The sequence below is a fragment of the Zalophus californianus genome, chromosome 6 (assembly GCF_009762305.2).
Source record: "Zalophus californianus isolate mZalCal1 chromosome 6, mZalCal1.pri.v2, whole genome shotgun sequence".
Classification (NCBI taxonomy): domain Eukaryota; kingdom Metazoa; phylum Chordata; class Mammalia; order Carnivora; family Otariidae; genus Zalophus; species Zalophus californianus.
Genome location: NC_045600.1, coordinates 75,990,220 through 76,005,933, shown reverse-complemented (window position 1 = coordinate 76,005,933; position 15,714 = coordinate 75,990,220). Strand labels below are relative to the sequence as shown.

General features: G+C 45.6%; 1 protein-coding gene across 1 annotated transcript in view; it reads left to right on the top strand.

Moving 5' to 3' along the window:
• RYR3 (ryanodine receptor 3) overlaps nt 1-15,714 on the top strand; it is a 523,406-nt gene that overhangs the window by 453,374 nt on the left and 54,318 nt on the right. The window contains exons 66-69 of the mRNA XM_027569112.2: nt 3,908-4,228; nt 6,510-6,750; nt 13,844-13,931; nt 14,032-14,124. Coding sequence (XP_027424913.1) covers nt 3,908-4,228; nt 6,510-6,750; nt 13,844-13,931; nt 14,032-14,124 — 743 coding nt within the window. The remainder of the gene's footprint in view (nt 1-3,907; nt 4,229-6,509; nt 6,751-13,843; nt 13,932-14,031; nt 14,125-15,714) is intronic.

Sequence of the window (15,714 nt, the reverse complement as noted above, 5' to 3'; positions counted from 1 at the left end):
CCCTTGTTCTTCTCAAAGGCTATTGGAATTATGTTCCTTCTTACTTTATATACTTTACTTTTATTTAACAAGACATATCCATAAATGAAAAATAAATAATCACTGCAGACTCCACAGGGAAGAAAAGAGAGAAGAATGTGATTAGAGGCGACACAGTTTTCGTCCATCAGTGACACACTGTGGGGTGTGCCCAAGTCCCCTGACCCCATGGTTCCCATCATTCAGTTAATCAGAAGGAACGTTGACCATGTGTGTGGCTCTTGAAAAGTAGAGTGTACGTGAATATGTGTTCTGGGATAATCAGGTTTGCCAGAGGATGACTGATGGCTTAATGGACTCTAAGAAGGTAGACTTCATTCATTATACAAAGTGAGTGGCCTGCGGGACCAAGGTGGGGGAGGGGTGTATAGGGTGAGAAATGGTGTGAGCCTTTGGTTTAGTAATATAATATGAGCTGACATATCAAGGCTTCAGTCAATTGGACATCTTTATGAATTGACAGTTGGTGTTTTGCCAGCAGTTACTCATATTAGTAACTCTTCTATATGACCCTGGAGCATTTTCTGATTCATCCAGAAATTATTAAAATATGCCTAGAAAAGGCTTAATACTGGTACCTTCCAGATACTCAAAATTAGATAAACGATAAGCCTTTGGTTATGTGTGGCAGTGGTCTGTTAATCAGATTAGTAAACAAGATACCCTAGTCGCCGGCCAGCTTATTTCCAGACCCTTACTGAATAGCCCTCCAGAGAGAGCAGGAGGTCCAGTTCCTGTGTCAGCTATCTGCCTCCACAAAGGGTGGCATTCTCCTTCTCCAAGAAGAAGATGCCCTCTTCTTGGGGAAGGGCTGCTTGGGAAGAAAATCTGACTTTAGAACCTTACTTGGTGGTTCTGAAAGTCTAGCATACATCAGAATCATGTGGAAGGCCTATTAAGACAAAGATTGCTGAGTCCTACCCCTAGAGTTTATAACTCAGTAGAGCTGGATTCAGGTTCTAACGAGTCTCCAGGTGATGCTGCCACTGCTAGTGGGAGGACCCCACTTTGGGAACCACTGATGTAGAAGATGAAAGGACAGTGTGTTCTAATGCTAACCCCAACAGTCTTGTGTCAGATTCTAATAGGACCTAGCTGAGGCTGTGTTTCAGGTACATAACTCAGCAGCCTTCATTCTGTGAGTTTATTATGTGGCTTTTGAGGTATAAAACGCCATCTGAATCACAAATGTTTCTTTCACTCAAGGACCAATTACATATAAATAACTTTTAAAGGTCGTTATAATGATTCCATTGCAGCACCCTGAAGCAACACTTTTCTTAGGTAGGGGAAAAAGTGTCCATGGTGATGTATTGTCTGTGTGCCATTTAAAACACACACACACACACACACACACACACACACACACACACACACACACACACACACACACACACACACACACACACACACACACACACACACACACACACACACACACACACACACACACACACACACGCCCCCTTGTTGATAATTTGAGAGCAAACAGTTGTGAACTTCAGTTACATCTGTGGCATTTGGCACTGTTCTGTGTGCTGAGTTTCAAGATAGAAGGCTTGCCTTCTCTGGTCTGTAGCTTCTTGTATGTGTAAAATGGTTTTGTTTGGGAGGCTCCTGCAGACCCCCAGCTGATGTCACCCCTGATGGTGGTTCTGCTGCGAGGTACAGGCCAGACGTTCTCTGCACATGACCAGCATTGGCAGTAAACCACGTCTGGCCCATAGAATTCTCTTCCCCTGTAAATCACAGGAGTGTCACATTCTTTGGCTTTCATGCTACTAATCCTTTTGAATCGTCTGGATTTTTTTTTTTTTTTAAGATTTATTTGTTTAGGGTGCCTGGGTGGCTCAGTCGTTAAGCTTCTGCCTTTGGCTCAGGTCATGATCCCAGGGTCCTGGGATCGAGCCCCGCATTGGGCTCCCTATTCCACGGGAAGCCTGCTTCTCCCTCTCCCACTCCCCCTGCTTGTGTTCCCTCTCTCGCTGTGTCTCTCTCTGTCAAATAAATAAAATCTTTAAAAAAAAATGATTTATTTGTTTATTTGAGAGAGCACGACCACAAGTGGGGGGCGGGGCAGAGGGAGAGAGGAGAATCTTCAAGCCAACTCCCCACTGAGCGCAGAGCCTGCCGTGGGGCTCAATCCCAGCACCCTGAGATCATGACCTGAGCCAAAATCGAGAGTCAGCCGCTTAACCAACTGAGCCGCCCAGGCGCCCTTTGAATTGTTTGGATTTTAAAAGATGTTGGGCCCCTCATGAGTTCCAAGGAAGAGAGCTCTTTAGCCACAGTGACAGCAGCAGAACGTCATGGCTAGGCAAAGAGCGTTCGGGCCGCTTGGGGCCTGCCCCGTAGCAGGGAGGTTCCTGCGCGTCCTTTGCTTTGTGACTGCACCTGGCATCCAGCACACCTGCTTGTTTCAGCCACAGATTCATTGTCTCCAAGACAGCCTGCATTGCTCCGCATCTCTGCTCTAGGAAGTATAATCAAGGGAGAAACCAAAACCATTCCTTCAACTGACCAGTATTCCTAAAGGCCACAGAATTTGCTGTGACCTCTCTTATTCATTAACCCTTTAATGCCTAGGTACCTAAAAATCTAGAGAAGGGACACTCCCAGCCAGCAGTAACCCCAGTGGCAAAGGGCCTGCCGCTATAACTCAGTTCACAAAAGATAACATTTTATTTGAAGTCTTCTGCTTTGTCCTTGGAAATGCATGAGAACTTTGCATTTTTCTCCAAATATCAAAAATAATTTCCTCAAGTCATCTAGTGGAATTGATGTTCCAGAAAAGTGTTCCACATTTGCCTGTGGCTTCTCGGATTCCCCAACCCCCTGTGGTGCCTGCCGCTTTGGCCCCAGTGTGAGAAGTTTGGCCTGCGGGGGGAGTCCGCACGTGATCTGTGTCCCGGGTCCAGGTGGACCTGACCCAGGCAGATGGGGGCAGGAGAGGCGGGGTTGGAGGAGACAGAGCTCTGGGCAGGTGCTTCTTTCAGAGCCCTTGTTATCCTCTTACCCGTCAGGAACCTTGGGATGCTGCTGGTGTCTCCTCCTATCTTGTCCTGTCCTTTCGCTTACGTAGAACAGGACAGGTAGCCCCTGACTGCTGTCTGCGATGCTTGCATCTGACAGCCTGCCTTGGTTTCATGCTGAACTCCATCTGTTGCTGCATCGTCCTGTCTGCCCGTGTTCAGTGAAGTAACTGCAGTCTTCGGTGGGAGGAAAAGACGGGGCTCGCTCACTCTTCCTTGCACAGAAGACTTCACAAACAAAGTAGTTGAAGTGCGTGACAGGAGGCCTTGGCACCGGGCACCTCATCAATAACTTCTGTGGTAAATGGAGAAACTAACACAAGTGCAATTTTTCCCCGAAAAATCTCAACCAGGTGGAAAGTAATATCTCTGGTCTGGCTAAAGGAGTATTTGACGAGAGGGGTGTCTTTTCCTTTTCTAAACAGGAGATCCAGGTGACTGAACTACAGGTTTTCAACTAAACACAGATGAGTTGCTTTTCTCCATCTAGTATCACCTTTTCTGCCGAGAGAGAGAAGCCAAGAGACTGGCTTCATCTCAGAGAAGTCTTAGGATATGTCCCCCAGCTGTCTCTGTCATGCTCCTTTGGCCTTAAGTTGAAGTGTTTTAACCTGAGTGTGGCTTCCAGGAGGCTAACCCAGCCTCTGGAAGCTGTCATCTTTACACAAACAGCTGGAGGACAGAAGCTGCCCCACATCCAGTGCTCACTCATCTGAGGCTCCAGGGTGGCTACTTAATGTCTAAAGACCAAAGGAAGGGTGGGACAGAGAGAATGGACTGCATTATTTGTGCTTTTGAATTCCTGCCCTTGTGTTCTTCTGTACCCTCTTGGTCAGTTCTGGGCATGCCGGACACAGTGGAAGAGATGTGTCCTGACGTCCCACAGCTAGAAGGCCTGATGAAGGACATCAGCGACCTGGCCGAGTCGGGGGCCCGGTACACGGAGATGCCTCACGTCATCGAGGTCATCTTGCCCATGCTCTGCAACTACCTGTCCTACTGGTGGGAGCGGGGGCCTGAGCACCTGCCCCCCAGCACAGGGCCATGGTGCACCAAGGTCACCTCTGAACACCTCAGTGTCATCCTGGGAAACATTCTGAAAATCATCAACAACAATCTGGGCATCGACGAGGCGTCCTGGATGAAGCGCATCGCAGGTACCACAAATGCCTCTTCTCCCCACCTCCACCCCCCACCCCGGGGCCAGGATGCCTGCATTCTCTCTTCGTCTCTCAGTCCATCTCTAAACTAGTCTCCCTCCCCCTCCTAGTTAGTTCCCAATAAATATTCCCCTGGAGAGCCTCTTGGAGCAAATGTTCCTGCCTACTCCTCGGTTAAACCAGGTCCCTCCGATCTCCAGGAAGCCCTTCTCCATACTCTCTGCCTGACTCGGATGTTCATTGCTTTATTTGCTTTTGGTACTTGAGCATCCCATTTACTCTTACAGTAATAACTGTCCATAGTTTCCCCATAAGTCCTCCTGTGGGTTCCGTACATGTATAAAACTCACTCCCATCTGGGCTGTACTGGAAGTTGCTAGTGTTCGTATTTCATGTTATGCTTTCTAAGACACTCCCTAAGTTAGGTTCATAATAACATCACTTTGGGTTTTTTGGTTTTTTTGTTTCTGCATTCCTCTAGAACTCCGTGCATGCAGTAGGCTCTTAATGAGTTTTGTTACCTGATCTTCTATTCCTGAAGCAACCTCAAAAAAAGGAAAGGCTTGGAAAATGAATAACCATACTTCCCACAGTCAGGAAATCATGAATATTTAGTGTCTTCTGTGTTGAAGCAGAATCTGAGGAGACAGAGCCAAGGCAAAGTCATTGCTTTTGACGGACGTGCAGTGTAGACAGCTCCGTGGTAGGCGTTTCCCCCAGGCCACCCCTTGGACCAGGAAACACAGTGGCTGGGCCAAAGGGAGCTATTAGGCTAACCTTAGATATTTTATCTTCCTGGACAAACGAGGAGGTATTCCTCCACAAGACCAGGGAAGAAAAGTTTTCTTCCCCCTTCCTGTCTCTGAAATGAAGTGAAATCAGAGTTATAAATGTTCTGGGTGCTCATAGCTACTAGATAGTACAGACCCCTGTGAACATGCGAGTAAATAAAGTTGATGTTCCCTTCTTACCTGTTAGCCCAGAATATTGCCAACCCCAAGACAATTTGTTGAGAAGCTCTACTTTATAATTCATGAGGGATTCAAGGAAGGGAGGAGGTGGAAGGATGGGCTCCCTCAGCTCCCTAGAGGGGCAGAGAAGAGAGATGGCCTAGCATGACGGGCACAGGTGGCAAGCGAACTCGCCCTATTATTCCACAGGGGTATCCAGATCAGGGGGCCACCTAATTGCTCGTGCCGAAACAAGGTCGATTTTAAGTTGTAACCCCAGCTCACCCACATCTGGAATAACCATTCTGATTCTGGGGCCGGAGCAGAAGTGCACCTCAGGGCAGGGCGGGTGGGAACCCTGAGCTCTCCTAGCTGAGTTTTGGCTTCTTGGTTAGTGCATCTCCGCAGGAAGCTGCCTTCACCTCCTCCTTTTACAACGGTCATTGCTGTGAAAGTAGAAAATAAGGCAGTGAGATTTAAAAGAAACAGTGCCAGATGTAGGCTATTTCCAAATGAAATGCACCCCAGCTAAAGAAACTCTGAAATACACAAAACACACAGTGCACATTGGCAGTGGGTCATGACTCTTATTAATTTTATTTCACTTAACTTTTTATAATTACTCTGATTCTGATCTTTATTATCGAGTGGACCAAGAGGATATTCCATTTAAGAAATAGGGTAAGACATGTAGGTTTTCTCTTTCTCTTTAAGAGGGCCAGAATCCCAGTCCCAAGCTCCACTGATTGCTGTTTCTGCTCTTTGACTTCTGGGGGCCACCCCAGCCTCACTCGGGTTGTTATAGCTGATGATAGTTTCTCTGTCCTCCTCAGGGCCCAGAGGGGCCCCCAGGCAGTGAGTTGGCAGCTCTCAAGCACTGGGGACTGAGAACTGTGGTTGGGGTAATTTATTTTTAACAACAGATTTTTCTATAAAATAACCAGAAAGCATAGTACTGAGGCCTCCTCTTGGCTCAGCCTAGTGCTGGTTATTGGGGGCAGCGGGGAGGCTCCATTCAAGGAATTTATAATCTAGCTAGTGAGCCCAAACCGCATGAACCATCCTAAAACTATGTGATGAGTCGCAGGGCTCCCTGTGGCCTGGACAAGCAGAACAGGAGGAGGGACCTTCTCCTCTGGCTCCCTGCCCCCACTGTGGCTTTGTGAGAGGGAACTAAGTGCCTCGTGGACAGTTAAGGAAGGGAACAGGGCAGGAGCTGTCCTGAGTCCATGGAATGTCACAGCCTTGCCTTTCAGTATCACTTCTTTCCTTTCATCAATTGTCCTAACGTGTGAAATGAGGGGGAGGCTTTTTGTTTGCAAACGCAGTGTACGCCCAGCCAATCATCAGCAAAGCCCGGCCGGACCTGCTGAAAAGCCACTTCATCCCAACTCTGGAGAAGCTGAAGAAAAAGGCGGTGAAGACGGTGCAGGAGGAGGAGCAGCTGAAAGCCGACACCAGAGGAGACACTCAGGAGGCGGAGCTCCTCATCCTGGATGAGTTTGCAGTCCTCTGCAGAGACCTCTACGCCTTCTACCCCCTGCTCATCCGCTACGTGGACAACAGCAGGTACGCGGGGAGCTGGGCTAGCCCGTCCCCAGGATGGAAGGATGGTGTTGGGCTGTGGGAGGGAGCTGGTCAGACAGGGGCAGCGGTGACCCACTTCTTCCCTGCTCGGCAGAGTTCTGTCACATATTCATTCAACAGAGACCACTGTATGTCAGGCACTGTTCTAGGCATGGGGGCGGGGGGAAGGGGCAGGTGTGAACACAACAAAGATGTCTGGATGCCTAAGGGCTTTTCTTGTGGCAGGAAAGTGGGGCACACAGACAATAAACAAAATAAGAACTTGAATACTTACTGATATACTTTCCTTGCATAAGTAAATTATGCAAAGCAGGGTAAAGAGAGTTAGGAGTGCCAGGGTGGGGTGGAGTCACAGTGTTAAATGGAACATTAACTGAGAAACAGTATTTGAGCAAAGACCTGAAAGAGATGAGGTGGGGAACCATGCGGGTCTGGGAAGGGTTATATTCCCAGTAAGAGGGGACATGTGGGGTCAGCCCCGAGGAAGGAGTATGTTGGGGTGTTCAGGGGATCATAAGGAGGCCAGTGTGGCTGGAGGAGAGTGAGGAGTAGGGAGAGTGGTAGGATACGTCAGAAAAGCAACATGGGGCCAAGAGTGTAGGGCCTCGGAGGCCACGGGGAAGACTGTCTTTTATTCTGAGTAAGATGAGAAGTTGGCGGAGGCTTTGAGCTACTCTGTGATGTGATCTGATTCACTTTTTTTGTTAAGATTTTATTTATTTATTTGAGAGAGAGAGAGAGAGAACATGAGCCGGGGGAGAGGCAGAGGGAGAGGGAGAAACAGACTCCTTGCTGAGCAGGGACCTGGACCCCTGGGATCATGATCTGAGCCACCTAGGAGCCCCGATTTGATTCACTTTTTGAGTGCCGTGGTGGGGCATGGAGGCAAATAAGGGGGTGAGGAGACTGGTTGGGAGGTTCACAGTGATCCAGTCAAGAGCTGATGGGGATCCTTAGAGACAGAGCCAGCTGGTGATTCCCAGGGCCCAGGAGGGGGGTGGGTTGGGAAGTGACCAGGAAGCAACTGCTTAATGAGATGGGGGTTTCCTTTTGGAGTCCTGAAAATGTTTTGGAAACTGGACAGTGACAGTGGCTGCCCAACCTTGTGAATGTACTAAATGTCACTAATGGCAAATTTTATATGTATTTTGCCACAATTAAAAAAAAAAGTTTGATGGCTGAGGCCAGGGTGGTAGCAATGAAGGTTGGCAGAAGATGTCAGATTCTGGGTCTGTTTTGAAGGGTAGAGTCTTTAGGACTTCCAGATTGGGAATGAGAGAAGAAAGGAGGGTCAGAGATGATTCTGAGCAAATGGGAGGATGGAGTTTCCAGCAATCGAGTCGGGGAAGGTTGTGGGTACAGACATTTTTTTAGGGGAAGTTCTGGAAATCACTTTTGAACATGTTAAACCTGGGTTGCCTATTCAGTATAAAAATGAAAATGTTGAGTGGGCCATTGAATATATGAGTCCAGAGTTCAGGAGAGTGTTCTGGTGTAGACATGGGAATTTGGGAGTCAGTAACCTACTGGAGAGCCATGAGACTGGATGAGGGAAAGGATTGAGGGGAAGAGAGAGGAGTTCCAAGGACCAAGCCCTTGTGCCCTCCAACATCAAGAGATCAGGCAGAAGAGGAGGAACCCGTGGATGAGGCTGAGAAGGAACAAGCAGTGAGACGGGAGGAAACTGACAGAATGTTGTGTCCTGGGTGCCAACCTCACAAAGTGTTGCCAGGAGGAAAGAATGATGAGTAAAAGTTATTGGTAATCTTGACAAGAGCAGTTTCAATGGAGCAATGAGAGGGAAGCCTCTTCAGTGAGCTGGAAGAGAATGGGAGAAAGGGACTTGGAGACAACAGTACAGACCACTCATGCAAGGAATTTTACCACAAAGGGGAACAGAGAAATAGCATACTGGCTAGAGGCAGAAGTAAGCTCAAGAGAAGAGTTTTTAGGATGGGAGGCTTGTCAGTTCGTTTCTTTGTTAAAGGCAATGATCTAGTTAGAGAAGGGGAAATTTATCATGTAAGAGCGAGAGAGATCATTTCTAAAGCAATGTTCTCTGATCAGGCAAAGGGTCAGCATTAGATAGTTTACTCACAGAAACAATCAGGAGGGCAGGGAGAAAGGGGGCTGATGCTGGTAGACACACACACACACACACACACACACGCGCGCGCGCGCGCGCACACTGTCTGGGGGTCTGTAGGAGTCCTTTTCTGATTGCTTCCATTTTCTCAGCGATGTAGGAAACAAGATCATCAGCTGAGAATGAGGATGGGGAGAAGGTGCTTGGAGGTTCGAGGGGTAAAGAGAAGGTGTGAGGTGGTAGCCAGGGAGAGAGGGAGAGCGGCTGGGCCAGGACAGTGTCGTGTGATTACTGGGCAGTACTAAGGACCACACTTGAGATTTGTGGTCATGAATTGATGGTGAAACCCAACACCAGGTTGTCTTTTTCTCCAGCCAGTTCACCACCAGGTCCAGGCCCAAAATAGGGAAAGAGTTGGATTTAACCAAAGTTGGAGTTTATGCAAAGTGAATATGACAAAGAAAAATAGGTGAGGGAGTTGAGGGTGTGTGTCAGAGGATAATTGTAATTGTAAAGAATTTAAGCTGGATGTTGAGGAATGTCTATGAACAGGGAGAAGAATAGGATTGTTGGTCCTAGTGGGGAGCAAGGACCAAATAGGTATTTTTATTATACCACACCCTCTTAAAATTTAAAGTCCTAACAAAGAAATTTGAAAAGTTTCAGTTTTAAAATAGTAGATCTTGAAAGGACTTAGGAATATTTGGGGGAGCATTGCTAGCTTTTGAGTAGTATGCCATTCTGTCATGGGCCGGAAATAGGTCTGGAGAAGCCCATTTTAGCGTTTATTTTATACGACAAATTGCGCTTCCTATTTAAAACAATTGATTACTTATGTTATTTAGCATTTGAAAATAAATACCTTGCACATACTATATAATATAATCCCTTACCTGTCTATGGGAGACTTTACTCTCTCAAAAGAACCCCTGCTTTAATGGTCATGGTTTGCATCATTTCCGATAACATCATTATATTAGTGGTTGGAGAGGGAATTTGTCAGAGTTTGAGGTAAAAACAAAAATGAAAGCAGAGTAAGGTTGCTCCTAGAATAGCTCTTTAATTGCATTTGTCACTATTGACGATCAAGGCTCAAGATGGAGTGTGTTCTACTTACACAGTGTTTGACAGTTGCTAAAAATGGCAATGTCAGAGAGTCTTTGAGATCATCATTAATTCATTCATCCCCACTTTTCAACCCGCTCTTCCCTGAACACGAGAGAACATTATGGCCACCCGAGCCCAGCTTAGAAAGACTTCCTTCTTCTGTGTCTGCCTTTACCTTCTTTGGATACTTTCTTCACCAAAAGAATCACTGGCTTGGAACTATGGGACTGTGAAGTTGGCAGGAAAAATAGAGGTCACCTCATCTTACCTATAACTGGATGAGTAAATACCCCCCTTCCTTCTTCCTGGCAGTGCATTTCCTACCTCTGATTTATCCGCCATGCTTCTAGACGACAGGTAAGAGACTTGCCAGGAATGCCCTCGCATTCTAGTTTCAGACAGCTCAAACGGTTCTGAGCTCAGCTCTGTGACTCCTGCCCATCAGCTCTGACTTTGCTCTTCAGAGCCTCACAAAACTGTTCCAGTCTCTCTTGTGGCAGTTTTTTAAATATTGAAGAGAGCCATTTTGTCCTGTCCTCCTCCCTGTTCTTCCTCGTCATAGTAAACCTTTGTACTTCCTTCAGCCCAGTCATGGCACTGTTTCAAGTTTCTCAGCCCTCTGGACCACTGTTCTGAACAGAAGCTTCCGTTGCTCAGTGTTCAGCCCAAAGTGACCCAGAATGAGCAAGAACGCCGGGTGTAGTGTGGTCAGGGCTGGGCGGGTCCGCTCTCCATCTCCCCGCGCAGGCGCTGTGTCGGCGGGCGGGTCCGCTCTCCATCATCTCCCCGCGCAGGAGCTGTGTCAGCGCAGTTACCCAGCTCTCTCTGCATGAGGCAGCGGCTTCTCAGCCTCCTTTCTGGCAACCAGGAACACTCAGAACATAGAAATGAATGACTTTAGACAGTGGGATTTGGGGTGAAAACCCATCTCTCAGTCTCTAAAGGGAATCTGAGTAAATCCTCTGCAGTGACGGCCTCGGGCGGTGTCTTCTGCAGGAGGCTTAGGAACAAGGTTGAGATAAGCTCTTAGCTCTAACTCAGACAACCGGGCCGCCATGAATGTAATAGGAATATGGCTTTTCTTTCTTTCAAAGCCTCCTAACTGGCTTTCCTTTCTTTGAAAACCTGATAACTTGTCATTTTGAAAATGAAATCTCTCTTTACTCTTGTGATCATCCAAGATTTTATTCTTACGTTTCTTGTTTCCTGTTAATATGCTCAGTGATTTCATTCACTTACGTTGCTTCAACCATCACCCCCTGCCGATCATTACCTCTAAGCCCAACTTTCTTCTCCACCTACAGCCTTGCATTTTCCAACTGCCTTTTGGCAGCATGCAGCGCATATGATAAAAGAGACCCAGTATCTTTTATCAGTCTGGTACCCCCAAAAGGATCGAGTGGTTGGATATTGAGAGAGATCTGGATTCTGGGAGACTGGGAGCAGGCAGGAGATGAGCCTGGTTGCATCATGGGGGCAGACAGGAAAGGATATGCGCCAATAGGAGAGATGAGGTCAGGGTCTTCTATGCACCTGCAAATACCAGAGAGGTGCAGTTTGTGTGCCTGGGGAAACATGTAATGAGATATTCTTCATTTACACCTACCACTCTGAATCTGAAGAAAGAACCTCACTAGAAATCAAGGGTGAAATATGCCTCCTAGAAGAAGAAGGGTATGGAAAACAAAATTCATTCATTGGAAACTACCTTCCTATGGAAGGCAAAGGGGTCGGAATCTTCTGCAGTGTTCTGTGAGGGAATGTTGACCTCACCTGTTTTCAGAGCTCCTGATCCCACACCCTGTGGCTATACTTTTCCTTGGCTGGAGAGGATAGGAAACCTCACCTCTTCCCACGCAGGGCACAGTGCAAACTTACAAAGCTCATTTAAACCAAAACACTAAGGAATGAACAGCTGACATTTCTGACAAAACTTGACACCTGATCCTAAAAAATCAATATGAATGAAATCAAAAAGCATTACCAATCTCAAGCCTCAAGTTTGGCTTGCACTTGCCTGCTAATAATGGATACCTGATTATAGTGGCTTAGAGAAATTGGAAGTTAAATCTCACAAAGAAGTCCAAAGATACCCAATCCAGGGCCAGTACGATTGCTCCTCATTAGATAGCCTCATTCCTCTGTTTTTCCATCCTAAACACTGGCTGCCATCTTTGAAGTTACTTTATGGTGCAGTGTGCCAATTGTCGTTGGAGCCATCGTATTTTGATTCCAAGCAGGAAGCATGAAAGCAACAGGGGGAAGGCAAAGGGCATCTTCAGCTATCTGATCCCTTTTTAGAGAGCTTTTCCAGGAGGTCCATCCAACAACTTCCACTTCGATCTCATTGATCAGAACTTAGTTACATAGCTATCCCGAGGCTGGGTAATGTGGTCTTCAGCAGGCACAGTGCCACCCTGGTTAAAATGGGTTTTTGTTCCTAAGAAAGAAGAAAATGAGTATGGGGTAGACAACCTAGTGTCTGCCATGCAAAGGGAGGCTAGTTGACGTAGAACTCCAGAAAGTTTAGATAAGAATGTCTGTGAGGCTGGAACGCAGGGCAATAAGGAATGGAGATGCAAGAGAGGTCCAAAGATGGTCTTGGCCTCATGAGTCTTCCCCTTTCCTCCTTAGCCTGGTGCTCTCCATCAATGGGCAGAAGGTACGGGCTGCCCAGGGCAATTCAGTCTGGTGTCCCAAGGCTTAGGGAACTGGCTTTTGAGAGCTGTTACCCTGCATGCACCAAGGGACAATGGGTTTTTCAGACCATTCATGAGAACCAAAGTTTTCTTTAACCTAAGAATGATGGTAGATGATTTAACATCTACTGTGTTACTCTACACAGATATTTGAAAATGGCAACTCATCCAGCCCTTTCAAAATATAATTTGATTCATGGGGTGCCTGGGTGGCTCAGTTGGTTAAGCCACTGCCTTCAGCTCAGGTCATGATCCTGGAGTCCTGGGATCGAGTCCCGCATCGGGCTCCCTGCTCGGCGGGGAGTCTGCTTCTCCCTCTGACCCTCTTCCCTCTCGTGCTCTCTCTCTCTCTTATTCTCTCTCTCTCTCAAATAAATAAATAAAATCTTTAAAAAAAAATAAATATATATATATATATAATTTGATTCAAATATGTAAGATACTTAGGGGCAAGACAACTTTTAGGAAATGACTGAATTCTACCTCAATTTAGCCTTCTTGCTGCCACTGTGAAATTCTTAACTTGGTCTGGTTTTTAATTTAAAAAAAAAAATGAGTAATGTTATTTATAGGGAACTTCTAAACCATTTCAGAGGGCATAAGAAATGTTTGGTCTCTGCCCATACACTTTAAAAGAGTGAAAAATATATTGTCTTCCAAATTTCATTCATAAAACTGGCTTTGAGAGGAAAAGATGTGAGCCCTGAACTGTTTTTAGAGCACTCCATATTTCAGAGGCTTGACAATGACAAGTGTCAATGAAAGATTAGATGTCATACTGACCAAGACTTTTCTAGTCTTGCTAGCCTCATAGATTAAAGGAGGCCTGTTCCAAAATAGAGTGTAACCTTAATCACCTCATCTGTTTAAAAAAGGAAAAAAAAAAAAAAAAACCTTTGACAAATTTGAAATGTTGTTTTCCAACATCTGTTTGCAAAGATAATCCTTGAATCCTTTGGTAAAATGGAGACAATTATTGTTAAGTCCTTCAAAAATATCTACAATTACATGCCTACACAATGTAAGGAGTACACTGATACTTAGTCTCTCTGAAGACTCCCTTCATGTGGGAATATAGTTTTATCTGGATAAGTGTGCACAGCTGATGTGGGTATAATTTTTAATGTGACTGTTTTCATCATTACTGAATTTCATTTGCATATTCATTTGCTTTTCACCTCAGATCTAACTGGCTTAAAAGTCCTAATGCTGACTCTGACCAGCTCTTCCGCATGGTGGCAGAGGTCTTCATCCTGTGGTGTAAATCTCACGTAAGGAACATGTGGGCCCTGGGTTTAGAGATGGCTGTGAAAGGTACAGACCTCCGAAAACATTCTTATAATGTTGGCTTTTTTATTTCCCCCCACTTAGAACTTCAAGAGGGAAGAGCAAAATTTTGTGATTCAGAATGAAATTAATAATTTGGCATTTTTAACTGGAGACAGCAAAAGCAAGATGTCGAAAGTAAGTCCATTGAAATCAATTCCAAAGACTCTTCGATCTTGACCTAAGTTATGTATCTTGGATGTATGAAGGGATTAGCTCCATACTGAATTTAGGTCAAACCACGAAAACCAGCAGTCTATACTGTTGTTTCTTTGAGAATGAGCCGGAAGAAACTGCTCTCAAATAAGCATGGTCATCACATTTTCTGAATAAATAGCTGCTTGTATATCAAAAAGTTTAATTTTCAAGACTTGCCTAAGGCATTCAAGAGGTCTCCCAAACCAAAGCTGCTGTTAGTTGTTTTTAAATAGAACTACTTCCGGTGTAGTGAGCTGCAAAACTACACACGTCTAGAGCCACCTTTCGATTAACTGTGAGGAAATTACCTTGCTTTGAAGACTTCATTAGCACATGTTCTTACAGTAAGCTTGTTTTCCTCCTATCTGGAACATCCAGTTTATTTCAGTTGTGCTGACCTCTTAATGCCTTCTGTTTATTTTCCATGTGGGTTGCATTCAGAAACCCAAAGTTTGTCCATTCCCTGCAGGAAATCTTTAAAAGAGGACATATGGGATATCTGTTTGAGAAAAAGAGCAACTTACAGGGAGGAACGTAGCAGGAATACAGGAGGGGGACCTGGCCTCCCAGCTCCTCTTGAATCAGCTCTGCACAGGGAGGCTTTGCTATTTGGATTGTAAAGAATTCTCAGACCCACTCTTCAGGTGCACATACATACATACAAGACTTAGTTAAAGGTGATGTTTTGTTACCAGCTGTTATGGCTTACTCTTGACCCTGTTCCCTTGAGAAGTGTGCCTCAGTGAGGGTTGACTGTATATGTCAAGTATAAGTGACATGTAATACCTGAGATGTGCGTCTCTCTCATTGCTGGTATAGTGCTGCCTTTGAGGAACATGAAGGTGCAGTGTGCATGGGGACCCCTCAGAAGTGAAAATCAGTACTGGAAAGATGGCAGTCAGTGGTTTGTAGCAAAGCCTTTGGAGCATCTTTCCAAATAACCATTTGGGATGAAGACCTGTGTATGTGAAGCTGCAGACAAGGGGCTGGTATAACAATCAAAACTGAAAATTTCAGCACCCAAAACTTCACCACGTGTGCCTAGCTCTAGTCAGCTGCCATCTCTCTGAACTTTCCACCCCTTCTGTCTTTTAGCTGTGTTGACACTAACACTTCTTCCAGCATCCAAAAATTGACTCTGAGAGTTTAGAATCTGCTATTCACTGTTTAATAAAGTTTGGCATATAAAATTGTACATATACAAAGTAGAGAGATCAGAAGTATATATTCATATTCAAAGGAGTCTTTGCTGCAAAGGAACTTTCCTTAAGGTGGATCCTTTTTGCTTTAGATAATTTTTGTTTGATTTTCCAAAATTCATTTTGCATTCAACTTCTGGCAAACACATCTGCTGCTCATGTGAGATACATAAAGATAGGATCTTTCAGACTCCTGATCCTTGGACATTTATATTAAATTCCCTCTGAAGGGTCTTCTTACAGCCATCATTGGCTCTCCTTTTGCTCCATCCACCTACAGAAAGTCAGTAAATCCTAGACAGATTTTATGCTACCTTCACCTTGGGGTAGA